We start from the raw sequence: 25,072 nt of genomic DNA, 5'->3' as shown, positions 1-25,072 counted from the left end.
CGCCCCTGGCCCTGCGGGCCGCCGCTGCGCCCCGCGCGTCCTCTGGCCCGCCTCGCACCGCGGGGCCGCCGGCCTTGACCCGTGTGCCCAGGAGGGCTCCCCGCACGCTCTCCCGCCCTTCCCGAGGGCCGGCTCTACCGCAGCCCACCCTGACCGCCCCCTTCCTCGTCCTGCTGCGGGGCTCCCTGCCGGGACCTCTGCCCCCCCAGGGGTCTCTGGCTACCCCCGGAGGACTGTCCCCCCTCCCCGCAGACCTCTGCCCCCAGCAGGGAACTCTGGCTTCCCAAGCACTCAGCACCTTGCCCCGACCCCTCCTCCAGCTGAAGGGCAGGGATTCCAGCATTCGGGTGGGCATCCCAGGCAGAGCCCACAAAGCTCAGACGGCAGCCGGTGCGCACGGCCTGGACCTTTTCCTGAACAAAGGCCCAGAGCTGGGACTCCAGTGAGGAGAGGTCAGAGGGGCCGCACCAGGCCTGCGTGACGCGGACACCAGGACCCAGACCTGGCGGGAACGCTGCTCTCTCAGCCCCTCCAGGGCCAGGCGCCCTGGGCTCCGGCCTGCCCTTGACCTCTGGCCCGTGGGGCCTGTTAGGCAGGGCACCAGAGGAAGACAAAGGCGGGGGAGGGGTGTCCCTGTGGCATCACCCCCAGCACTGCGACAGCTCCGGTGTGTGTCGCCACATTCCCTTCAGGGTGCCAGCCGCCGCCGGGCAGCACGCTCCCCTCAGATGTGAGTCCCAGCTCCACAGGGCACCCCCTTCCCTGCTCCCCACCTTACCCGCAGTGCAGCCAGCCCCCCAGCTCCAAATCCTAATCAGCGCCCCTGCTACAAGCACACGGGTCTGTGGACACACTCAGACACATGTTACCGGTCACTTGATCACAGCAGGCCCTCCTGGACTAGTCGACCAGGGGCATCGTGGACCTCTGCGACTCAGCAACCTGTCAGAGCCAGTGGAGATTACCACACCCACCCCAGAACAACACACTGGTGTTCCCTTTTCCTAGGCAGTCACCCCCACAAATGGCTGCAGGCACCCTTGGAGGGCCCAGAGGGAAACTCCAGGCCCTTCCTCCAGAACCTCACCCTCCCTCCAGCAAGGACTCTGGGTCTGTGAATTGATTGTCATCTGGAAAACAGGTCAGAGCCTGGGCCTCTCCATCATGGTGACCGAGCTGGGTTTCAGGACCCTGACCATTAACACTCCTCAAGGAAAAATGTCCTAAGTACTATTTAGTTCCCAAAGGGGTCTTCACACCTGTGCAGATTTGGGAGGGCAGATCTGTTCCAGAGAAAGCATTTGATGCCTTTATAAAACAGCGACTCAAAGTATTCTACACAGACATTTCTTGTGGGCTCAGGCACCAGCTCCTGACACCGCGGCAGCTGAGGCCAGGACTGGCCCGGGCCCATGGCAGCCAAACACCTCTCCTCCCGTTCACTGCACACCCCTTTACAGTTCAACGGAGGGTGTACTTACCATCTCTGGCCACGGCACCGAGGTCTTATCACTTCCTAGAATGACTCCTTCTCAAACGTTTGTTCCAAAAAATACTTTATTTATTAAACAATATATCCATAATCTATAACATGATCCAAAAATACAGATATACATCTTTACATTATTTAATAAAAAGATTTACAATATTATCTTTCCTTTACAAAGGGAACATAGATAATTCCTTGAAAATAAAATGTAACATTCATGTTAAAGCTGCATCATCTTTTTGGATGAAATGTGGTAAAAGTGAACACCACAAAATACATTTGTAGGAAGAAAGAAACTTCACAGAACTCTCTCCCGAATGAGAACATTTTTCTTAGACTTTCTGTTTTAAAACTCCTCTCGGCACAGGTAATGAGGACCAGTCATGGCTCACTAACAACTGAGAAAAACCTCCTATCTCCAAGGCCCACGGCGAGTGTCCGACTTCCGGCCGCAGCCACACGGGGAAGCTGTTCTCCGGACAGTGTTATTGCTCGAGGCAGACCCTGCCAGGGCTGCCAGCTACCAGTCGGGAGTGCCGCGTGGCCGCCCAGGACGAGGCCACCGTCCCCACGCGTCCCAGCAAACCCCCGTCATTCCTGTGCAGACCGGAAGCCACCAGGCTCCCGTGGCCGTGGCCAGTGGCATATCACACCCGCCCGCCCGGGGACCCCAGTCACACAGGCCTCAGCTCAGGGTCTGCAGCTGCTCCATGAGCACAACCACGGATGTGGGGGGCTCACTTTAACAAATTACTTTTGTAAGTGTAGCACGTGTTGTTCCAGAGGAAAACGAGAGGCTATTGGTCAAACTGCTGACTGCTAACAGAGCGCTGAGAGCAAGGAACATGCTGAGTCCCCTCTGAACAAGGGGCTCCTTCCCTACAAGGAAACCCCACAGCTGTGGAGGGCCTGCACCCTTGGCTCAGGTGCAGCTGCAACAGGGACCTCTGGGCCCAGCCCAGACCCCCCTCAACCCAAGGGACAGGGCTCTGCAGCCGCCTCCGGGTCGGATCTGGTGCCCAGCAGGCAGACGGGGTCTGGTGGGCATCACCCCGAGGTAGGTGGCCAGGCCTCACGGGGCGATCCTCGGCTGGCGCCCACCACCCCCACAGGGCTGGAGCCGGGCCAGGTGGCAGGACAAAGTCTTTCCCAAGCAAACAGCGTTGTCACGGCGGCGTTCACAGTCAGGGAGGGGCAGCGGACCCGTGCTGGTCCAAACGGCGTTCCAGGGAATAAATCTTCCTACTCTGCTCATGTCTTATTGTCTCCAAAGCTCTATCTATGGGTGTTGTTTTGGAGACATTTATGCAACCGACAAAAGCAAACACTAGAGACAGCCAGGCACAGAACCTACAAAGAGAATGCCGGCAGCTGGGCCGTTACACGGCGACCAGCGGAGGACAGCATCACATTCCAGCTCCCGACAGGGAAGTCAGGGTCCCTCCTGCGCAGTGAGGGAGGGCCCTGCCCAGCCATCAGCCCACACCCCCAGGCACCGGCTTCCCCATGATGGCGGCAGCCGGGAAGTGTTCTAAGATGCAGTGCAAATATTAAACTACCTTCCAAAGAATCATCACAAACTCATGTACTTACCTATCCTCTCCACAAAAACTGATAGAAGAGTGAAGAAAACAATTTTCCACAATTTATTCCCCACAATCTTTAAACACCTGTGTTAACAAAAAGCTAAGTTACTAAATACAAACAAGCCTCATTTTCGGCTGCGGCTGAGATGGAGGGGCATGTGCTGGCCGGCGCGCGTTCTGAGGCCCCCACCCCTCCTTTCTGAGCAGGAGGAGGGCTTCGGTTCCGGGATAGCTTGTCAGGCCAGCTGCTGACCCCCTACCCTAACCACGCAGCCCGGGACGGAAAGGGTGGCCCTCTCCGAACTGACCTCACCTGCAGTCAGTCCCCTGGAAGCCCCAGAAAGCACGGCAGGACAGCAGGTCTGGTGCAGGCTGCCACGCCAAGAACCACAGACACGGGGTCGACCGGGACCCTCCCTGCCCTCTGACGTCGGAGTTAACATTCAGCTCTCATTTACCGACCAGGAACTGCCTTGGTGAGGAGTGGCCCATGCAGGACACAGTCCCCCAAGTTTCTCTCCGTGTCATCTCCTGTCCTTGGTGAAGTATTAGAGAACAGGAGGGAACATTCGGTAAACAAGGCCACTGGAGGAAGCAGCTGCACCGTTCCAGAAGGCCTCCTGATAAAGAAGACAAGATTCTTCTTCAATTGGGAATTTGACATCTCGACTCCGCCACCTGGATTTCTTTTCCTGCCTCGAGGACAGAAACAGGTTTCCCTCTTTCTTTGGGACTCTTCAGGCTCCTCTAAACATATGCTGGAGGATCTCAGAGTCCACGCATGCTCCCAGAAGTCACACTATGCACCATCACAAACGGATCTCAGCACACCAAACATATGCAATTTCCCCCAATTATTCCCCAAAACAGGGTTCAAGATTGGTTTGGTGAATGCAGATTAAACAGAAAACACACTCTAGTTTCCTAGCTTCATTCCAGAACTGCGTGGCACAAGAAATTCACAAATCGCATCACATAATCGTTGTCCCCTCGGACATGAGCTGCTGACTGGTGTACGACATAACAGGTTTAGAAAAATCAGCTCTTACTGGACTGGACTCACTTCACATACACACAGACCCACGATCTTCATGCTATTACGATAATTTCATCTTCACAGTAAAAACGTCAGGAATTCCCAGAGAAACGGATCATCAGTTGTCTGTCACACGTCTCTTGCGGACCGGTCACGGTAATGACCACCCATGTGCTAACGAAGAGCCATTTACTCCAGAAGGTAAAACCCTCACAGAGGGAACTGGGAGTCCAGACGAAAAAGGCAGTGCACAGCGAAGCAGAGACCTCCTCCTCCAGGGAGAGCCCGCCCTTCCCAGGCAGGCCAGGGGCCCTGGCCCAGAGCTCGGATGCGGCAGACGCCTCCAGCAAGGCCTCGCCACGTCCCACAAGCGTAGGCACCTCAGCGGGGACAGATGTGCTTCCAGAGGTACTGGGTGCAGCCCCAGGAAGCAGGGACAGACCTCGCAGGCTCACGCCTCAGCTGCAGAGTGACGGTACTGCACAAGCTGGGCGGTCCCCGCCGCAGCCCCCACAGAAGGCTCGGCTCCTCGGCGCGCCTGCTGGGCTTGACGCGGGGCGGTACGAAGTCTCCAATAATGAAGTCACTGTGGCGAGTCCCCGTTAGATGGCTCCTCGTGCAAACAGGGCTCAGGTGGATTCTTGTTTGTTTTAGGAAGTATCCAGAATTACAACTGGCCACTGAGTTTTTAAATATCATTTGAAACAAGGTAGTTTTAAAATGAAGAGAAAATATTGCAACATGAAGAAGGAATATATTAACTTGCTCTTCTAGTCCAGGCATCAGCCTTACTTCTTCTTCCTCCTTTCCTGAACGCACCGTGGACAGAACCTGAGGAGAAAGACACGGTGATCGGCCCTGTGCATGCAGAGGCCCACAGCCCGCCTCCCCGGGCCACCGGGACGGCGCCAGGGGAAAGTGCACAGAGCACAGTGGCCCTCGCATCGGGAAACCCCCGGCGAGGGGGAACCCCAGCAAATCACCCTAGCCAGCACGTGTTTTGGAGTCGACAGATACGAATCAATGTGCAGGACTGTTTCTACGCATGAACACTGCTCACCATCAAGTTAACTGGTCGTCCCTGTGTGATGCCGGGGTCGTCAGTGATCAGAGTGGAGGCGACACCCACAGCCACGCTGGCAACCAAGCGCGCGGAGCATGGTGCGCGGAACATGGCGTGAGGCACACCCAGCCAGGCGGGCAGGCCGAGAGGGCCCTGGGACCTGCGTGATTAGCCAGTGCTCCTGGTGACCCTGGGCCAGCAGGGTCAGCGCCTCACACACAGGAGGCGGCCCTTGGTCACTCCTGGGCCAGGGCAGCTGTGAGTGACACAGGGATCATTCCTGCTTTCCACCTCAGCCCTCCTGGCTCCCGATGCAGGAGGCAGCTGATGCGACGGGATGCACCCACCCAGGCCCCAGGCCACCACTTGCCAGTGTGTGCTCCGTGCCAGGGAGTGAGCTCTGAGCACGCTGCTGCCGCTGCCCCAGAGAAAGCAAAGCTCCCCCAGCAAACATGCTCACATGCGGCTCGTGAGGCACCAACACGTGTCCGAGCTTCAATCCTACTTAACAGGGAAGGAGCCTGAACACTGACTCCAGAGAAACACGGAGTTAGACAGCAGGAGTGGGGCCCACCCGGCCTCCCCAACTCTGCTTGTCCTGCCCTGTTCCTAGCGCACGATGGGTAGACGCCCATCTGCATGGCCCCCCGAGAAGCAAAATGGTTTTCCATCGCCTACGGACTCTTCCCAGAAGTTCCACAAACAACTCAAACCCCTGTCCAAACTCAAATCAGATCTCCCTGCCTCGCGCCCCACCACAAGTCACACCTGCCCCACAGGTGGCCAGCAGCCCCCCACCCCCGCCACCCCCTGCTCAGGTGCCCGCCCGGCTGCAGGGAACCCCACCCCCACTCAGGGGCGCGTCCCATGACTGCTGACTCCAAGGTGACCCGGTGCTGGGACTGCACGTGGCTGCCGTCACCTACTGAAGCCTGTACGACACAGCCTGTCCTTCAGGGCTTTCTCATCTCCTCTGGAGAACAAGATTCCCAAGATTTCATTTTAGGGCAGATGTCCGTTTTAAGCACAGGTAAGTAAAAACCTGGTGTTTATTTAAACGAAATCTCAGAACACAAAAGCTGCCATTGAGCACAAGGATCAGGAACCAGAAAGTGCTCATGTGCTCTGAACACCTTCTCAATTAAATAGAAGCCCTTTGGCAGGTCCCTGGCCTGCGCCCAGGTTTGGATCGGTCTCAACGCTCAGGCTCTTTGCCTTTTCCCAAAATTTCTCCAGGGAAAAGAGCTCCCCATTTCACACTTGTATTTAAGAGTATCTCTACCTCAATCCAAAAAGTCAAAACAGCTGTTCTCTAGAAGAATCACGAAAACGTCATAAAAGACTTGCCCCCAGGTGAGGTGGCAGCAGGTGTCCCTCTACCAGCTCAGCCCCAGGAACCAGGAGCGCTGAACCGGAGTGCCGAGGCCACAGCCCGGCTCTGCAGGGGAGCAGTGCACGGGACGCCCCGCAGACAGGGAAGGACAGAGCAGCCCCCATACTGACCATTTTCCTTTGGGTTTCGTGGTCAGGTCCACACAGGCGAAGTGAAACCACTCAATAGGACACTGCAAGGCAGACGGGAGGCCACAGTCAGGACTCTGCGCTCCATGTGCCAGACACCAAAAGACGACAGCCCCCACCCGCCACCCCCCACCGGGGCCACAGGGCCCCGCCCGCGGCCTGTGCCCAGCGCCCACACTCACGTCTGGGTTGTCACAGCCTATCATCTCCCCATAGGACACCTGGTGGCACAGGCAGTAGGTGGGCTCATTCGGGTCCACGGGCATGTCCAGCACGTCAGAGGGGTGCACAGACAGGATGGTGTCGGTGAACTCAGACCTGCAGGGAAAGCACAGCAGTGAGCAACAGGTGGGTGCGGACAGTGCGCCCCCTTGGTACAAGAGGGGTACAGAGGCCCCCCAGAGGTGTGGGGGGTAGCAGGCACCACCCAGCACTGGGGTTTGGCATTCTGGGGACATGAACACATCCGTCTTGTCCCCCCATCTGGACAGGACCTACTCTCTGGGCTCCCTGCCCACCCTGCCCCAGGTCCACCCTTCCCAGCCTCTTAGGGACCCTCTCCCTCGGGGGAGTCACACCCCCACGCAGCAGCTGCCAGTTGATGCCATCTGAGAACCCCTGACCCCAACCCAGACTGATCCAGCTGCCTGCACACCCAGTACCACCCCTCACATGCCCACAGCACCGTCACCCCAAAACCCAGAAACCTCCAGATGCCCTCCCCATTCCTGGAGCCCTAAGTCTTGGGAACCCCCTCCCACCCGCCAGCTGCCCACCCGGCACCATCACCCACCCACCCCCATGAAGCAGGCCTATTGCCCCCCACTCCCCACAGCCACCCTAGGTCACTAACCAGTGGCCAGCCAGAATCTAGCCTGCCCATGCCTCCCTCCCTGTCAGCTGCCCACAGCTCTGCAGCCAAGCAGCTGGGCGAGCAGAGGGGAGTGTCTGCCTGCGTGAGAGCAGGGAGGGCTGGGGTGTTCACTCTTTCCTGTGATTCAGTAGCTTTCAAATAAACCTGTCAGCTACAGGGAAACATAGACAGTATGCTCCAAACAGCAAAGAAAGCAAGCCTTCCCCACTGCACCCTCCAGAATCAAGAACACGTACATAATTCAAATACACAACTGCTGTGGGGACACAGCCAGTTCACACCAGGAACCTGAGGGGAAGCCAAGAAACTGCAGCAGGTCACAACTGTTGAAACACCAACAAGTCTGGTCCCAGAAGCAATCACCAACCCTTTCTCCCATGCTGCCTGTATAGAAACACTCCGTGCCTCTGGAGTCAGCTAACCAGGCTCAACCATGCACCTCCATGCCACACTGCCCCCCCCAGAGAACGCCCTCCTCTGACCCAGCGCCCCCCACAGAGAGCGCCCTCCTCTGACCCAGCGCCCCCCCGAGTGCCCTCCTCTGACCCAGCGCCCCCCCAGAGCGCCCTCCTCTATCCCAGCGCCCCCCCCAGAGCGCCCTCCTCTGACCCAGCGCCCCCCCAGAGCGCCCTCCTCTGACCCAGCGCCCCCCCCAGAGCGCCCTCCTCTGACCCAGTGTCCCCAGAGCGCCCTCCTCTGACCCAGCGCCCCCCACAGAGCACCCTCCTCTGACCCAGCGCCCCCCCAGAGCGCCCTCCTCTGACCCAGCGCCCCCCCACAGAGCGCCCTCCTCTGACCCAGCGCCCCCCCAGAGCGCCCTCCTCTGACCCAGCGCTCCCCCACAGAGCGCCCTCCTCTGACCCAGCGCCCCCCCCCACAGAGCGCCCTCCTCTGACCCAGCGCCCCCCCAGAGCACCCTCCTGTCCCAGCGCCCCCCCACAGAGCGCCCTCCTCTGACCCAGCACCCCCCAGAGCGCCCTCCTGTCCCAGCACCCCCCCAGAGCACCCTCCTCTGTCCCAGCGCCCCCCCACAGAGCGCCCTCCTGACCCAGCGCCCCCCACAGAGCGCCCTCCTCTGACCCAGCGCCCCCCACAGAGCACCCTCCTCTGACCCAGCACCCCCCCAGAGCGCCCTCCTCTGACCCAGCGCCCCCCAGAGCTCCCTCCTCTGACCCAGTGTCCCCCCAGAGCGCCCTCCCTTATCCCAGCGCACCCCCCAGAGCGCCCTCCTCTGACCCAGTGTCCCCAGAGCGCCCTCCCTTATCCCAGCGCCCCCCCCAGAGCGCCCTCCTCTGACCCAGTGTCCCCAGAGCGCCCTCCTCTGACCCAGCGCCCCCCCACAGAGCGCCCTCCTCTGACCCAGCGCCCCCCCACAGAGCGCCCTCCTCTGACCCAGCGCCCCCCCAGAGCACCCTCCTGTCCCAGCGCCCCCCCCACAGAGCGCCCTCCTCTGACCCAGCACCCCCCACAGAGCGCCCTCCTCTGACCCAGCGCCCCCCCAGAGCGCCCTCCTGTCCCAGCACCCCCCCCCAGAGCGCCCTCCTCTGACCCAGCACCCCCCCAGAGCACCCTCCTCTGACCCAGCGCCCCCCCAGAGCGCCCTCCTGTCCCAGCACCCCCCACAGAGCACCCTCCTCTGACCCAGCGCCCCCCCAGAGCACCCTCCTCTGACCCAGCACCCCCCACAGAGCGCCCTCCTCTGACCCAGCGCCCCCCCAGAGCGCCCTCCTGTCCCAGCACCCCCCCCAGAGCGCCCTCCTCTGACCAAGCACCCCCCCAGAGCACCCTCCTCTGACCCAGCGCCCCCCACAGAGCACCCTCCTCTGACCCAGCGCCCCCCCCACAGAGCGCCCTCCTCTGACCCAGCGCCCCCCCAGAGCGCCCTCCTGTCGCAGCGCCCCCCCAGAGTGCCCTCCTCTGACCCAGCGCCCCCCCAGAGTGCCCTCCTCTGACCCAGCGCCCCCCCCAGAGTGCCCTCCTCTGACCCAGCGCCCCCCCACAGAGCGCCCTCCTCTGTCCCAGCGCCCCCCCAGAGCGCCCTCCTCTGACCCAGTGCCCCCCACAGAGCGCCCTCCTCTGACCCAGCGCCCCCCCCAGAGCGACCTCCTCTGACCAACCCCCCCGAGCACCGTCCTCTGTCCTTGCAGCCCCCCAGAGTGCCCTCTTCTGACCCAGCCCCCCCCCAGAGCGCCCTCCTCTGTCCACTGCCTCCCCAGAGCACCATCCTCTGACCCAGCGCACCCCTCCCCAGCGCCGTCCTCTGTCCCAGCGCCCCCCCCCCCAGAGAGCCGCCCCCGGGGCCCTTGGGGTGAGTGCTGCCCGTCTGAGCAAGTGATGTCCCTAAAGGCTCCAGAGCCTGTGGGAGCCTCTTCCCTCCACAGGTGAGCTGCTCTGTCTCTGGGAACAGTGGGGACTTTCTCGTTTTATCTGAAATCTGCAGGCATCACAAAATGCATCCTGCTCCACAGGCCTCGGGCACCCCTCCGGACTGGAGCGTGGTTTCTTCTGTGTTCTGCCAAACAGATTTCTCGGCTTGGCCCCTGACACCCTCACCCCGTGCTGGACCTGTGTCCTTCCCATCAGTGGGCTTGTGTCGCCGGGCACTCACCTGGATGATCAGTGCCAACGCGCCGTGGGTCCCCCACAGACGCACTCAGGGCACTCAGGGCACGTGCCTTCCAGGTGCCCGCTGTGCTTGGGCGGCTGTGTGCTCTGCTGGCAAAGCCTGACTGAACTCTCACACCGGGGGCTGACACCTGACCTGAGCCCACGTCCCTCAGGTTCAAGGGCACCACCCAACCAAGGAGGAGGCCCAACGGCCACCCCCTTTCCAGTCTCACCTGAGGGGGCTCTGGAGCGGGAGGGTGGAGGGGAGCGCCAGGAGGTCCCAGGAAGGCCAAGCCCACCGGGGCATTTCCTGCTTGCTGGGCAGGCTGGAGACCCCACGTCACCCGTGCTGGCCACCTCACTCCGGCCCTGCTGGGCACAAGCAGTGTCCTCCAAGCTCATTTCACCGGACAATGCGGGCATCCCTCACTGGAGTCTGCCAGGGATCCCCCTCCCGTGCCTGAACCTCCTGATGTCCTTCCCAAGCACAAGTCGTAGCCAGACTTCAGGGCAGCCCCCCAGCACCGCTCACACACCCGCTCACACCCCCCCTCACCTCAGCCCCGCTGGGCTGTCCCAATATCCGTACAGTAGGACAGGAACAGCACTGCCGCTCAGGGGGGCCGTGGAGAAGGAGTTCACGCAGAAGGGCCAAGTCCAGCCCGACCTGCCTGCCAAGGTGTTCTGCAAACCTCCCCACCCGATGTTCCCCTTCTTAGCTGCAGCCAGCCCAGAAGAAAGGCTGGGGAAGCAGTGACCAAGTGATCCACCTCCGGCACCACCAGACAGTGGTCAGCAATGCGCACACCGTCACAGCTCTGTTGAGGGAAAAGCCAAACGCCCATTCATCTCAAGTGTGTCCACAGAGATGGCAGCAAGACATGGGTCACCATGAGGTCTGAGCACAGCCAGGGGCATGCCCCACCAGGGAGGCTCCAACCACGCCGGAGAGCTGGGGCCTCGCTCCCTGCAAGGGGACCCCTGGTAAGGAGGAGGCCAATGAGAGCGTCCACTGTCTCCAAAATGGCCACTGGCCCTTTGGGTTCTGATCAGCAAGGAGCAGGAAGACTCAGAACCCTACAGCTACAATTCAAAAATATAAGCCCAGTAAGCTGCTAAGACCACATTTTAAAGACACTGGCGAGCCGTGGAGTGACACGGACCAGATGCGCTAGGGCTGAGGGCGGCCCCACCCCTGGGCTTAGCCAAGGGCTGGCTGCCCTCTGGAGGACACATCGAGCCGGACACCTCTGAACCTTACGCTCAGGGCAGCAGTGACCCCACAGCCCGTTTACTGAACCCAGGGGCCGTGCAGACGCTGCAGAGTGGCAGAAATGGCAGAGCAAAGATCCGGGTCGTGTCCTCGGGGAAGGGGCCTGCCTCCTCCTGACCTCCGCGAACCGCAGAAACAGGGCAGGCCGGACACAAGAAAGGAAAGCTAAGCATCACCAGGGCACTGTCCAGCCACATACGCAGCCTTTCGGGAAAGAAACCGTGGGTATTCCATCAAGAGCTGGGGAGGGTCTCCCCTAATCAGAGGGGACTGGACCCAGGTAAAGGGGCCTCGGTTTGCCTGGACCAAAAGCAAAAGGAACTCCTGGAGAGTAGTGGAACCCTCACCCTGCGCACTCTCTCCCACCTGAAGTCAGGCCGACACTAAGAACTACAGGGTGTGAAGAAGATCAGGAGAACATGGCCAGAACCCCAGGAGAGGCCAGCTAACAGAAGCAGAGGCACCAATGACCCGAAGTGAAAACCAGCAGACAAGGGCTTGAAACGGCTACCGGAAAGAAAATATGAGTAAGACAAATGCAAACATGGACACTTTTCAGAAAGGAACTCAAATCTACAAAAAAAGGAATCCAGTGGATGTCCTAGAACAGAAAACAACAATGTATGAAAGACCACATTGGTGGTCTCCTCCCTCTGTAACTGACACAGCCAGACTGCAACCAGAGAGGCTACCATGGCATGGGCCCGTCAACCCCTCCAGACCCACAGAGCACCAGCTCAAGCAAGTGCACACACAAAACTAGGCATCCCCAAATATCAAACAAATCCACTGAGCACATGAGGACAAGCACTATCTAAATGTTTAGTGAAGATATACTCTCCAGGTTTCATGTCTTGTCAGCAAAATCAAGACTGGGAAATGCTGGGAGTCAAACAGTCCAGGTTCTTCAAAAGGAAAATTGTGGAGAAGAGAAAGGGATGGAGAAAAACTCACACATGAAAGAGACTTACAGGGCTTATCTACGCAAGAAAAGAAAAAAGCTTCCACTTCTGACCAGGACATAACAACAGGCACCGAACTTGCCCTCCTACTGTGAACAGCTAGAAAACGGGACGGAGCATGTGACACAGAGGTTTCCAGACGCTGACAAGAGGCAGCTCAGGACCGCAACCCTAAGAGAAGGTAAACAAACACGGCGAGCCCTGCGATCTCTCAGCTTCCTGCTGGAAGCCCTTCCCATGCCCCAGTCCACCAGCAGGAAAACCAAACGCAGCACGGGTGTCTAGAACTGAGGAAAAAAACCAAAGTTCCAGGAGGATAAGGCTGCCGGAGCTGGCGGCAAGGTGCTGGGAAGGAAGAGAGGGTAAAGAGAACATGCTCCAGAAATCTGCAAAGGGAGTCACAGAAAACTAACCTGTGTACAGGGTGAGAATCCCTGAGTCCAGGCAGAGAACACAGGGGAGCCGTTGAGTGCAACAGCGGCCACCGAGGCTCAAGACATCTCAGCTCCACCCAGCCAGCACGGAGACGCCTCATTAAATTCAAAAGGCATTCAGAAGAGAAGCCAGAAGGGTCACACCTTAGCAGTACAACTTAACCAACCCTAGAATAAAGGCTACCCTAACCTACGGGTTGGCAAAATATGGCCTGCAGTCGGCTGGCTGTTTCTGTAAATAAAGTTTTATTGAAACACAGCCACATCACAGAGCTGCAAATATTTTTGTGGATGCTTTTGATATAAAACAGAAGATTTGAGTGGTCACAACAAAGACAATATGCCCTGCAAGCCTAAAATATTTACTATTTGGCCCTTTAAGAAAGAAGTTTTTTTTTTACAAAGGTTAAAAATGAGCCTGCAAGGACACCTGGGTGGCTCAGTCGGTGAAGCATCTGCCTTCGGCTCAGGTCATGATCTCAGGGTCCTGGGATCAAGCCCCGCATCAGGCTCCCTGCTCAGCAGGGACCCTGCTTCTCCCTCTCCCTCTTCTCCTCACCCCTGCTCATGCTCTCTCAAATAAATAAAAAAATCTTAAAAAAAAAAACGAGCCTGCAGGGGATCAAGTTGATCCACAGGTGATTAAACCACTGAACAAAAATTAGAAAATTAAAAAAACAAAAATTCAACACCCATTAAGTGAAGACAACAAAATCCAGACACTCAACAACATAACATTCATACTGTCAAACATCCCATAAAAAATTACTAGACGTATGAAGAAACAGAAAAATGTGACTTTAACCATGAGAAGAAACAGACCTGCCAAACTATTCAAACTGTGTATGTTAAATATATAAAACTTTTTGTAAATCAATCATACCTTTAAAAATTGGTTTTTAAAAAAGAAAGAAATAGGGGCGCCTGGGTGGCTCAGTCGTTAAGCATCTGCCTTCGGCTCAGGTCTTGGTCCCAGGGTCCTGGGATCGAGCCCCACATCGGGCTCTCTGCTTGGGGGGAACCTGCTTCTCCCTCTCCCACTCCCCCTGCTTGTGTTCCCTCTCGCTGTCTCTCTCTGTCAAATAAATAAATAAGAAAGAAAGAAATATACTTGGAAGTAACAAATAGATTCAGAAAAGATCTTTCAAAAAGCTATTATAAATATTTATGTTCAAAGACAAAGAAAAATATAAATGTAGTAAGGAAAAGAGAAAGTATAAAATATAAACAGAACTTCTTTACAAGGGAAATCTCTTAAGTGGAAGATTCACTAAAGGAAACTAAGATTAAATTAGACACCAACGAAGAAAAGACTTGAAGATAAAGTAATAGAAACTATTCAAATAGAAACATAGAAAGAAAAACACTGGTCAAAAAAATGAGCAGAGCCTCAGTGAACTGTGGGAAGATATTAAGCTAACATACATGTAATTGGAGTCCCATAAAAAGACAAAAGGAGAGCAGAAAAATGTATTTGAAGAATGAATGTCTGAAAATTTTCCAAATTTGATATAAACTATAAAGAAACAGTTCCAAGAAGCTCAATGAGCTCCAAGCAGAATACACACCAAAAATCCACACCAGGACAGATCATAATTAAGTTATTAAAAATCAAATTGCTGAATGGAAATCTTAGAAGCAGTAAAAATAAATAAAGTCACTTACATATGAAAAAATCAAAGATAAGATTTATCACTAATTTCTCATCAGAATCAGTTCAAGATGGAAGACAACAGGACGACATCCTTAGCGCTAGAAGAAAAAAAGTCAACCTAAAGTTCTATATCCATCAAAAATATCCTTCAAAAAAGGAGATAAAAGAGACATTTTCAGAGAAAAGGAATTGAGAAAATTCATCAGCAGCAGCCCTGCACTATAAAACAACGTTAAAGGAAGTTCTTCAGGCAAGAGACGTGACACTAGATGGAAATCTGCATCTACATAAAGAAATAAAAGCAGTGGAAATGATGTGTACATGGAGTGACAATAAAACGTCTTCTCATGTCTGAAAATCTGTTTAATATAATCAATGGTTTAGACCTAAAGTAGTAACAGCAATACGTTGTGAGGCTTATATCATGCAGAGAAGTAAAACTTTTGACAACAGCACAAAGGACAGGAGGAAAGAATACTTGCGTCGGTTCTCACATTAAACCTGGACACTGTAACACTACTGGCAGTGCATTGTGGCAAGTTAACGAACAGTGCGGACACACGAGAACAGTCCTTAAATACAAAAACAAAAAACAAAAAAACCCTAAAAAAACTAAGAAGACACTAAAATAAGAGATGGCACAGACAACTAACAGCAAGAGGGTAAATTTAAATCCAATCATATCAGTAATTACATTAAATCTGAGTACTCTAAATATTGCAGTAAAAAGCAGAGATTGTCAGACTAGATAAAAAAAGCAAGAGTCAGCTTTGCTGACTTCAAGAAACCCACTCTAAATACAAACACAAAAATATGTTGAAAGTAAAAGAATGAAGAAGGAAAAAGATCCACCATGCAAAAACTCATCGTGACTATCATATCAGACCAAGCAGACTTCAAAACAAAGAATATTACAAGAAATAAAAAAAGGGAGACATTTCATAACGATGAAGGAGTCAACTATTTTTAGAAAAATCTAAATTCGTATGTACCAACAAATAACAGAGCTTTAAAATATGTGAAGCAAAAACTGACAGACAGAAAGGAAAAATAGACAAATCCATAGCTAGAGTTGAAGATTTCAACACTCTTTCCTTAGTATTATCAATCGAATAATCAGAGGATCAGTAAGGATACAGAAGACCAACAACACTATAAACCAAGCTATCTGATTGAGATCTACAGAACACTCCACCAAAAACAGCAAAACATGACATTCTTTAAGGGTGTATGGAACATACAGCAAAACAGGACCACAAACCATAACAAGTCTTAATCGATTTCAGAGAATTTCTATTATATGATATTCTCTGATCATAGCAAAATTAACTTAAAAATTGAAATCAGAAAGTTACCTGGAAAAATCCCAAATTATTTGGAAGCTGAGAACATACTTCTACATAAGCCATGAGTCAAAGAAAAATCACAAAGGAAATTTTAAAATATTTTGAATGGAATAAAAATAACACAACATATCCAAATTTGTGGGATGTGCTAAAACAGTAATTAGATTTAACAGTAATTAGAAAAAAATTTATAGCTTTAAATACTTATATGAGAAAAGAAGGAAAGTATGAAAATCACTGATCTAAACTACTTTCACCTTAAAAAGCCAGAAAAAGAAAAGCAAAGTAAATCCAAGTACTGGAAAGGAAAAAATAAAACTATGAGCAGAAATAGGGGCGCCTGGGTGGCTCATTAGGTTAAGCATCTGACTCTTCATTTGGGCTCAGGTCATGATCTCAGGGTCATGAGACTGAGCCCTGTGTAGGGCTCTGTGCTGGAATCTAAAATTCTCTCTCTCCCTCTTCCTCTGCCCTTCCCCCCTCTAAAAAAATATATGAGCAGAAATCAATGAAATAGAAAACTGAGAAAATATAAAAACCAACAAAACCAAAATCTAATTCTCTGTAAAGATCAAGACAAGATGAGAGAAGACATAAATTATCAACATTAGATCTAAAAGAGGAATCATCAGTACAGATCCTACAACAGAAAGATGATCATGTATTATGAGCAATTTGATGTGAATAAATCTGACGACTTACATGAAACAACCAATTCCTTGAAAGACACAGATGACCAAAACTGACTCAAGAAGAAACGGAAAGCTGAATAGTTCCATAACTTTAAAGAAACTGAATACAGCATGCAACAGTAAACTTAAAATAAGAACATTTTATTGTATGTAAATTATTCCTTAATAAAATTAACTTTGAAGGTTAAGAAAAAAATAAGCAAGATTAAACTACAGTGTCCAGGAATGCACATGTTGGGGATAACACTACAAAGAATGGAAATAAACACCACATTAAGTCTGGGTCTTGTTTACCTGGGGCAAAGGAAGGCGGTTATGGTTTTGACAGGTACATGAAAGTGTTACTGATAGCAGTCAGTGACAGACAAGGATGTGCCTGAGAGTAATTCATTAAACTACATGTTTATTCTGCATGTGTACACTGCAAGATGGCATTTGGCGTTTTTCTTAAAAGTTTAAACACCAGGTTTAAGAACCAAAACTTCTCCCTTTTTTTGGTCAAGAACTGACTCTCTGAGATCTCCCCCTAACTGTCAAAACCATGTCCACGGAAGCCATTGGGCACTTTACTGTTTTCTCTGTACTCTAAAAATCACTTCTGTGGAGCAACACAGTAGCTTGGGGGATGAGGGAAGCAGGTGGGAGAAAGCTTTAAATGAAATATTCTGAAGTTCAAGGTAAATAACACACATATTTAATAAATGTAGTCATGCAACTTAATAACAAATATATCCAAAATATATATTTATACATAAAACAATGAACGGCTATATATTTAGCTGTTAAAGCGTGGCTTAGCCTGAACTGCCAATAAATATAGTGTCATTCAAGAGGCAGGACACACAGTGGCCAAGAGCGTGGGTTGTGGAGTCAGACCACCCAGTGTACACCCAGCTCTCCCACACAGGAGCTGTAAAACCTAGGGCCGGTCTCGCTCCCTGGGAACCCCGTCGGGCTGCCGAGCACAGCAGAGCCGGAGCCTGCACGCGGAAAGCATGCAGAACTACACCCACCGCGGGCATGCAGGAAGCACTTCCTCGCTGTTAGCTGCCATTGGTGTTTCTAGATGCTAAGGAAATACTGATGCCAAGTAACCTTTGGGGAGAAAGAGACAAGGAAAAGAGCCTCTCACCCTCCTTTGTGCTTCTTTTTCTTTGGAGTATCTTCCTCTGAGGTCCTCCTGCCACGACCCCGGGAGCCTCTTTTTTCTTTCTGACCTCGACCTTCTGAAAGACAATAAACACCCCAATTATCTTCACAGAATTCACTGAAGCAGGACACGAGTTACTCAAATATATTTACCATAATGTTCCTCACATATTTATCACCAAAATTCTTCAAAACTCCAAAGATAACAGTAACAAAATAAAGAAAAATTAACAGACTTGCTTTTTAACCCTCGTCCTCCAGAGCTTTCAAAGTCACTGCCCTCCATCTTGTCCTTCAGATCTGCTTCAAAGCGCGCCAGGTCTGCATCAAGCCTTCGAATGTGTTTATCCACCTACAGAGAAGGATGCTCACGAGTCTTATTTAAAAATGAAAGCAACACAGCTCAGGAATCACAAACACACTGGAAATCAACCAGGAAGTATTTTCTTGCCCTTTAATTGAGTTTTCAATTAAGAAAGCTCCTAAAACAAGGTCTACTATCTCAGTTTATGAAGGGTCTTTGTCCCCACATTTTGAAACCTTAACAGAAGAAAGCCTACTCAGGAAAACCACGACGGCCGGCAATAAGGGGAAACAGGGCTGTGAAACGCAATGGAATGGGGATATGAGGACATATGATACTGAAGCCTAATTTAACCCTAGTTTAAAAATCTGAAGAACGTACACATTCTCAGAGAAAGGGCCTCTAACGCTGTAGTCAGGACAAGATGGAAGAAAGAAGAAAGAGAAGGCAATGGGGCCAAAGCATGAGGATGAGACAGTGACCACCCTGCCCCGACGGAGAAGGCCCCAAAGAGACGGCACTCTGGGCCCCTCACCCAGCGGGCTCACAACAGTCAACCCATTAACCCACACCATGTGTCACTGTCCAAAAGGAGGACTTCTCTATCCATCCGTGTCTGGAAACAAACTATAATCCCAAACTCTGTTATGCATCAGAGAAAATCTGACTTTGACAACTGATCAAACCTAACTTTTAAAAAGCAGGCTGCTTACTGTAAAGATTCAGCACTTTGGAGGGGCACGTGGGTTAAGCATCCAACTCCTGATTTTGCCTCAGGTCATGATCTCAGGGTCTTAAGATCAAGCCCTGTGTCAGGCTCAGAAAGGAGTCTGCTTGAGATTTTCCCTCCCCTCTGTCCCTCCCCCCCACCCCCATCCCCCATATACATGCACGCTCTCTGGGGCTTTCTCTCTCTCTCTCTCCCTCAAATAAATAAATCTTAAAAAAAAAAAAAAAAAGATTCAGCACTTTAGGGCATCAAAACCCCAAATATAAGCATTACGTTCTCCTTCTAGAGTATTCTTTCTCGAATACAGCTTAATTCAGGTTTTTAAAAAATTGTTTTTTATTGGGGGCGGCAGGGAACGGAGTTAGGTGACAGTGTGTGAGGATGACAGAGCTTCCGTCACTACACAACCTGATGTGCATCACGGGACAATGGCTCTGTGCTACCACGTGAGCCCCATACAAGGCCTACTTGAGAGAAAACTGGACACAACAAATTCTAGGACTTTACCTAGAGCTGACAAAATAAGCACTAAGGAAATAAATACAAAAACAAAGAGAAAATTAAAAAAAAAAAAAACTAAGAGAAAATAAAGTGTCCAAATATACGAGCACAAAGGGCATGGAAACCAGACTGCAGGACGGTCCCTGAGAAAGGACACCCCAAAGCATGCCTTGTCTAGAAGCATCTCTCTGTCAAAATCTGACCCCACTTCAGATGCACCACTTCTCAACAGCTGGTCCCTTCCCACGTAAAAGGGAGGAACCCGGGCCCCCAGCTGCCCCCCCGGGGCCCCCAGCCCCCCAGCCCCCCACCTCCTCACCATCTCATAGGTCTGCATGGCCAGCTGCACCTTATCATCACTGTACTCCTTACACTTGCTGTAGGCACTCTGGATCTTCTGCAGGTGCTCCACACGCTGGTCTGGAGAAAGTGTCTTCACTGTGGATATATACTCTGCAGCCAGGATGTCGATCTCTGCCTTCTTATCTGACAGAGAAATGGGGGAAAAGCTAGTCCCTGCAAGAGATTCCAAGGTAACAAGTAAAGCTGAACAGTGCCGAGTTGCGGGGCACCCGGGTGGCTCAGTCGTTGGGCGTCTGCCTTCGGCTCAGGCCATGATCCCAGGGTCCTGGGATCGAGCCCCGCATCGGGCTCCCTGCTCCGCGGGAAGCCTGCTTCTCCCTCTCCCACTCCCCCTGCTTGTGCTCCCTCTCTCGCTGTGTCTCTGTCAAATAAAAAAATCTTAAAAAATAACAAAACAAAAAACAAAGCCAAGTTGCAGCAAAAAGGTGGCTGACTCAACACAGAGGCACCGCTGGTGGGAGCGCGGTGGGCACGGCCTTTGGCAGACAGTCCAGCACCAGAGGCCGTGGGGACACCGCAGTGGGGGCAGCACACCCAAGACGTCAGTGTCTCAGGGCCCTCCCAGGAAGTACGCACGCCGACCTTTCTGACTCCCCGCGGTCCCTCTGCTGGAATCGCAGGTTATGTGCTCACCTTAGCTACAGCTGGCATACTAGTCCTCAGCACACACACCCTAGATTTAGGATACATACGGGACAACATTCATAAATGCAGACAACAGGAAACGAGCCAAATGTGCAATCCACAGTAAAACAGACCAATAAGCTGTGGTCCATTCACACAGCAACCAAAACAGCACAACAACTATTACACACGGCAATGTGGGTTAATCCCACAGAAGGGGGCAGTGAGCCAGAAAAGCGAGACACAAAGGACAACATACTGTGAGATTCCACTGATATTAAGGACAGACACATACAACTGTGAACTCTTTGGTTTAGGGAGGTGAGAAACTTGTTGCCGGGGAAACTGAGGGTGGGAGCCCCTTGCAGGGAGGGGCAGTACGCACAGCAGGCTTACACAGGGCCCCAGGCGCCCGAGGCCCCACTTCTCCATCTAGGGAGAGGTTTGCAAGGTGCTGTTTGTTGGGCAATTTACAAACACTTGTGCTTATTCCTGAATGTAAATGTTGTATTTCATAATAACAGAACTCTCTGTATCTGCGATCTGCGAGCCAGGAGACTGTAGCTCAGTGAAAAACCACAGCTATTCTGACCTTACAAAACCTGTGGCAGGCACAATGAATGAAAAATCACCCACACCCAAGCACATCGCCACAAAACAAAACCATAGGGACAAAGACAGCAGCCCAGAGGCTGCCTAAGAGGAATGGCGAGAAGACCACAGGTATAAAGGATGAGGAATCCAAACAGCATCAGATCTCTCAAGGGCCACAGGGACGCCGGGAGACAAAGCAGCAGTGCCTTCCACACGCTGAGGGAAAATGACTGTCAAGCTGGAATTCTATACCCAGCCAAAATGTTCACCAACTATGAGACCAGAACAAGCACGTTTTCAGACATATGGCATTATAAGAAATCTACCTTCTCATGTACCGTTTTTCAGGAAACTACTGGAGGAAAGGCTCCACTAAAACAAGGGACCAAGAGAAAGGATGTTTACAACACAGGAATCAGGGTCCTGCACCAAAGATGAGCAGAGACAGTGCCTGTGCCACAGGCCTGGAAACAGCCAGCCCAGACAAGACCCACAGGGCAGGAGGCTCCAGGGGAAAGGTCTGAGTGTGCAGGGTGTGCAGGGCAGACTGGGGGCTGGCAGATCCCCTGGGGCAGCAGACACAATGAAAACGTGCAATGTGTATGGAACATGGAAAACAAGGCAATTACGAGCTCTAAGAAAAACAGTTATTCAAAAAAGGTCTCGTAAGCATAGCGTGTGATGTGGCCCAGCTGCAAACCACCTCCACAGGAGTCCTAAAGGAAACGCCATCCCTGGTCTATGGCAGGCTCAGATTCTAAGACACAACACCAGGAGACGGCGGGGGGAGGGGGGATGCAAACCTTCATATTCCACAATAACAGAATAAAGCCCAAAGCAAAAGGGAAATAAAGTAATAAACAGCAGCAAAAAACACAATGTTTAGAAACAGGGAGCTATGGGCGCCTGGGTGGCTCAGTCGTTAAGCGTCTGCCTTCAGCTCAGGTCATGATCCTGGGGTCCTGGGATCAAGCCCCACATCGGGCTCCCTGCTCTGCGGGAAGCCTGCTTCTCCCTCTCCCACTCCCCCTGCTTGTGTTCCTGCTCTCTCGCTCTGTCAAATAAATAAATAAAATCTTAAAAAAAAAAAAAAAGGAAAAAGAAACGGAGCTAGATACCAAAAGACCGCCAAGTGCTATCTGTTTAAACCACGTGTACACAGTTTGAAACCAGAAAACCTTTTAAAGGAAAGGAAGGGTAATGAGGAATGGATGATGGTTGTAAAGATGCTACAGGAAGATGTGCTAGGACCCAAAAAACTAAGTCGAATTTTAAAGTGTCAGCGTTGTCCGTAAGACAGGGCCACCTCTCCCCAGCTGTCAGAGCCCAACCCACCTTCTGTCCTCTGGTCCAGCTCTCGCATGAGCTGGAAGTTCCTCTGAAGCTCACACGGAAGGTTCTCAATGCCTGAAACACAGAGACGTGTACTTCTCAGTAGCAGGACAAAACCTGCCTTCCGGACTTTATACCTAAGGTCTACAAAGAATAAGCTCCCTTCATTTTCTGTTTCCGTTAGGATTTGAGGAACAGAAGGATTAAGGTAAGTCTTTGGGGGAGACAGGCTTCAGACGGTTTTGGAAGCTGGAAAAGTTAGAGGGGGACTTACCCTCCAGCTGCAAGCAGAGGCTGGGAAGGTGGCCCTTGTGACGCTTCCATCCCACACCCCCAGCCAGTCCTCCCCTCTCAGGACCCCCACAGTGGGTAAGACCAAAGCCCTGGGGTCTCTGTACTCTGACACTCAGTGCATGGGGTGGTGCCGGCCAGTGCTGTGGGGCAGACTTCATGCAAGGAGACACGGCCTGAGCTATACAACACAACAGCCATGGGCCACGGGGCTGCTGAGCACCTGAAATGGGGCTACCACGACTGAGGAACTGAACTTTTCCTTTGCTCAAGTTTAATTCAAGTTACACAGACAGTGCCGGCCAGCACAGGTCGAGGACCCCAGCCCACACTGCTTTCCCCACTGCACTGCCCTGCTCCTACTCCAGGCCAGCCATCCAGCCCGTCTGCAAGCTTACAGCTGCCCAGCTCACCCAGAGAATGGCACACATGCCCTCCCCAGCCTCCAGGCTCACCACAGCCTCCCCAAGGACCTCCCTGTTCTGTCCCATCCTGGGCTCTGCGGGACAGTGTCTCTCACATCCGGGTCTCTCACAGCCTGCTGGGCTCCTTCATGCCCCTTAATCTGCTGTGAACTTTTTAAAAAGTCCACTTGCCCCATTTGAAAGTAAGTTCCAGGAAAATGAGGACTGAGGCTTAGCACACAGCAGGTGTTCAAAACTCAAGCAGGCACCTCCATTCTGAGCCTGCACACAGGTGCCCTGTGCATGATGGAACTCACAATCCTCAAACTGTCTTCCCAGGGCTCACTGGGCAGGTACCAGGACAAGAAGGGCAAGCCACAGTGCTCCCCAGCAGACAGGTAGGCGCAGCAGAGACAGGGCAGGCAAGGGCCTCCCCTCCTCAGTGCTGTCTCACCGGGACCCCCCTCAGGGCTCAGGCTGAACTCCCCCCAACCCCGTCTCCCCCAGGGCAGGGGCTCACTCCCCACCGTCAGCAGCTGCAGGTACCAATGCCCGTGGATATTCCCACTGCAACAGAGAGCTCCAGAGCACCCAGCCCAGCACCCCCCAGCCGCCCCCCAAGGCCATCCGCAGCCAGAGCCAGATCAGCAGCATTCAAACGTGGGCTCTCCGCTGTGGAGTGCATGACCTTGACAAGCTACTTGGCCTCTAAGGCCTGCGTTTTCCCATCTTCTCAGAAGTTCTCAGGAGGCCCCAACCTGAGCTACATGTAGGCAGAAGGACGCCTGCAGAAGAGCCTCCCAGACGTCTTTCCGAGGGACCATCACTGTCCTCAGCACCTGAACCAGCCCTGCCAGTCCCCTCCCACCAACGCCACGCGGAAGGACAGGCACCCTAGGAGACTCTCCCCGCCAGGAGTGGCTCCGCCAACTCCCAGGTCACCGCACGAGCAGGCACAGAACCCCGGCCGGAGACCCCCCCACATCCCGGACCCGGAGCCCCCCAGGACCAGCCCAGCGTCCGAGGAGGTTGGGGCTCGAACCTCGGCGCCTGACTGCGCGGTGGGGGCGGGGCCGGGGCGGGGGCCTAGGGCGGGGGCGGGGCCAAGCCAGCGGATGGGGCCGGGAAGGGCGGGGCGGGGCCGTGAGGGGGGGCCTTGCCCGGGAGAGGCCGAGGAAGGGGAGGGCGGGGCGGACGCTGAGGCCAGGGCCGAGGGCGGGGCCTAGCCGGAGGGGGCGGGGCCGTGGCACGCAAGCCCCCGCCCCGTGCCCACCAGCCCCGCCCCCCCGTGACGCACCTGGAATTGGCGCGGCAGTGACGGTGGGACCCCGCGCCGCGCCCCCCGCGCGTACCTCCTCGCGGCCCCGCCCCGCCCGGAGCGCGCCCCCGCCGCCCCCGCCGCTGCCGGACGGCTCCTGTCGCCCCCACGAGCCCTCCGGGTCCGCGCGCGGCGCCTGGTGCCCGCGGGGTGGACCCGTGTGGGGAGACCCTGCGCGGGCGCCCGGCCCCAGGGCCGCGAGGGGCGCTTACTGTCCAGGTAGTGCTCCAAGTACATGGCGGTCGCCATCTTCGTCCGCGGCCGCGCTCTAGGTCTGCGCGGGCGGGCGGTGCCGCGAGGGGCGGAGGCGGGGCCGGCGCGGTCACTATTAATGAACCTCGGGCGCTGATTGGTCCGCCGGCTGGGGCGGGGCGCCGTCTGGACATGCCCCCCGGCTTCCGGTCGGAGGGCTGCGCGCGGCGTCGCGCGGGAGCGGGGACTGGGCCTGGCGCCCCGCGGAGTGGGGTGCGGGCCCGGAGGTGGGGTCGAGGGCCCCGCACATCCTGGATGCACGTCCCTGCCCGCGTGGCCGGGGCCCCGGGCTCCAGTCCCCCTCCCTGGCAGCTGCTCTGGCGGGAGCAGGTGCGGGCGGGGTGTGACGAGCGCGGTCCCGCGAGCGCGCGCGGAGTCCCCAGCGCCCGGCGGGGCGCCCGGCGGCGCACGTGCAGGTGGAGCGCGGGGCTCGGGACAAGGGCCTGCGCCCCGGAGGTTCAAGGCCGTCCTCCCGCTGCCTAACACACCCTGGCCAGTGGAGTAGCAGTGTCGGTATTAAAGATGGGTGTTTGAACATACAGTCCCTCTCGTGAGCTCTCCCCTAAACCTGCCCTAGTCCAACAAATGGAAACACTGCTTTTGCCAATTTCACGTTCACTGAGAAAATTCAAACTACACAGGAACTTACAGTTTCCCCATCTCCTCAGGATAC

The 25,072-nt window shown here is 54.0% G+C and overlaps 1 protein-coding gene across 2 annotated transcripts; it reads right to left on the bottom strand.

The window, feature by feature from the left end:
• Nucleotides 1-1,550: 1,550 nt before the first annotated feature.
• ING5 (inhibitor of growth family member 5) lies at nucleotides 1,551-24,453 on the bottom strand. Of its 2 annotated transcripts, XM_027590269.2 has the most exons (9): nucleotides 24,360-24,453; nucleotides 22,138-22,209; nucleotides 19,541-19,707; nucleotides 17,927-18,038; nucleotides 17,670-17,763; nucleotides 6,878-7,013; nucleotides 6,678-6,739; nucleotides 5,172-5,334; nucleotides 1,551-4,942 (listed from the first exon to the last, which is right to left on the bottom strand). In XM_027590269.2, exons 1-9 carry the CDS (start codon nucleotides 24,394-24,396, stop codon nucleotides 4,493-4,495), a joined length of 1,293 nt encoding a protein of 430 aa, XP_027446070.1. In that variant the 5' UTR covers nucleotides 24,397-24,453; the 3' UTR covers nucleotides 1,551-4,492. The 2 variants fall into 2 exon arrangements, with proteins under 2 accessions (XP_027446070.1, XP_027446071.1); XM_027590270.2 differs by lacking the exon at nucleotides 5,172-5,334 and having other exon boundaries at nucleotides 4,760-4,942.
• Nucleotides 24,454-25,072: the final 619 nt, after the last annotated feature.

Source organism: Zalophus californianus, chromosome 3 (genome assembly GCF_009762305.2).
Source record: "Zalophus californianus isolate mZalCal1 chromosome 3, mZalCal1.pri.v2, whole genome shotgun sequence".
Taxonomy (NCBI): domain Eukaryota; kingdom Metazoa; phylum Chordata; class Mammalia; order Carnivora; family Otariidae; genus Zalophus; species Zalophus californianus.
The sequence above is the reverse complement of the archived record's forward strand: the minus strand, read 5'-3'. Positions and strand labels throughout refer to the sequence as shown.

Bases quoted from the DNA above. Each gene is read 5' to 3' on its own strand.
- ING5 (XM_027590269.2), bottom strand. From the start codon at position 24,396: ATGGCGACCGCCATGTACTTGGAGCACTACCTGGACA. The intron at 19,708-22,137 runs GTGGGTTGGGCT...TTTCTCTGTCAG, and splicing joins GCTGGACCAGAGGACAGAAG to ATAAGAAGGCAGAGATCGAC. The intron at 6,740-6,877 runs GTGAGTGTGGGC...TCTGCCTTGCAG, and splicing joins TAGGCTGTGACAACCCAGAC to TGTCCTATTGAGTGGTTTCA.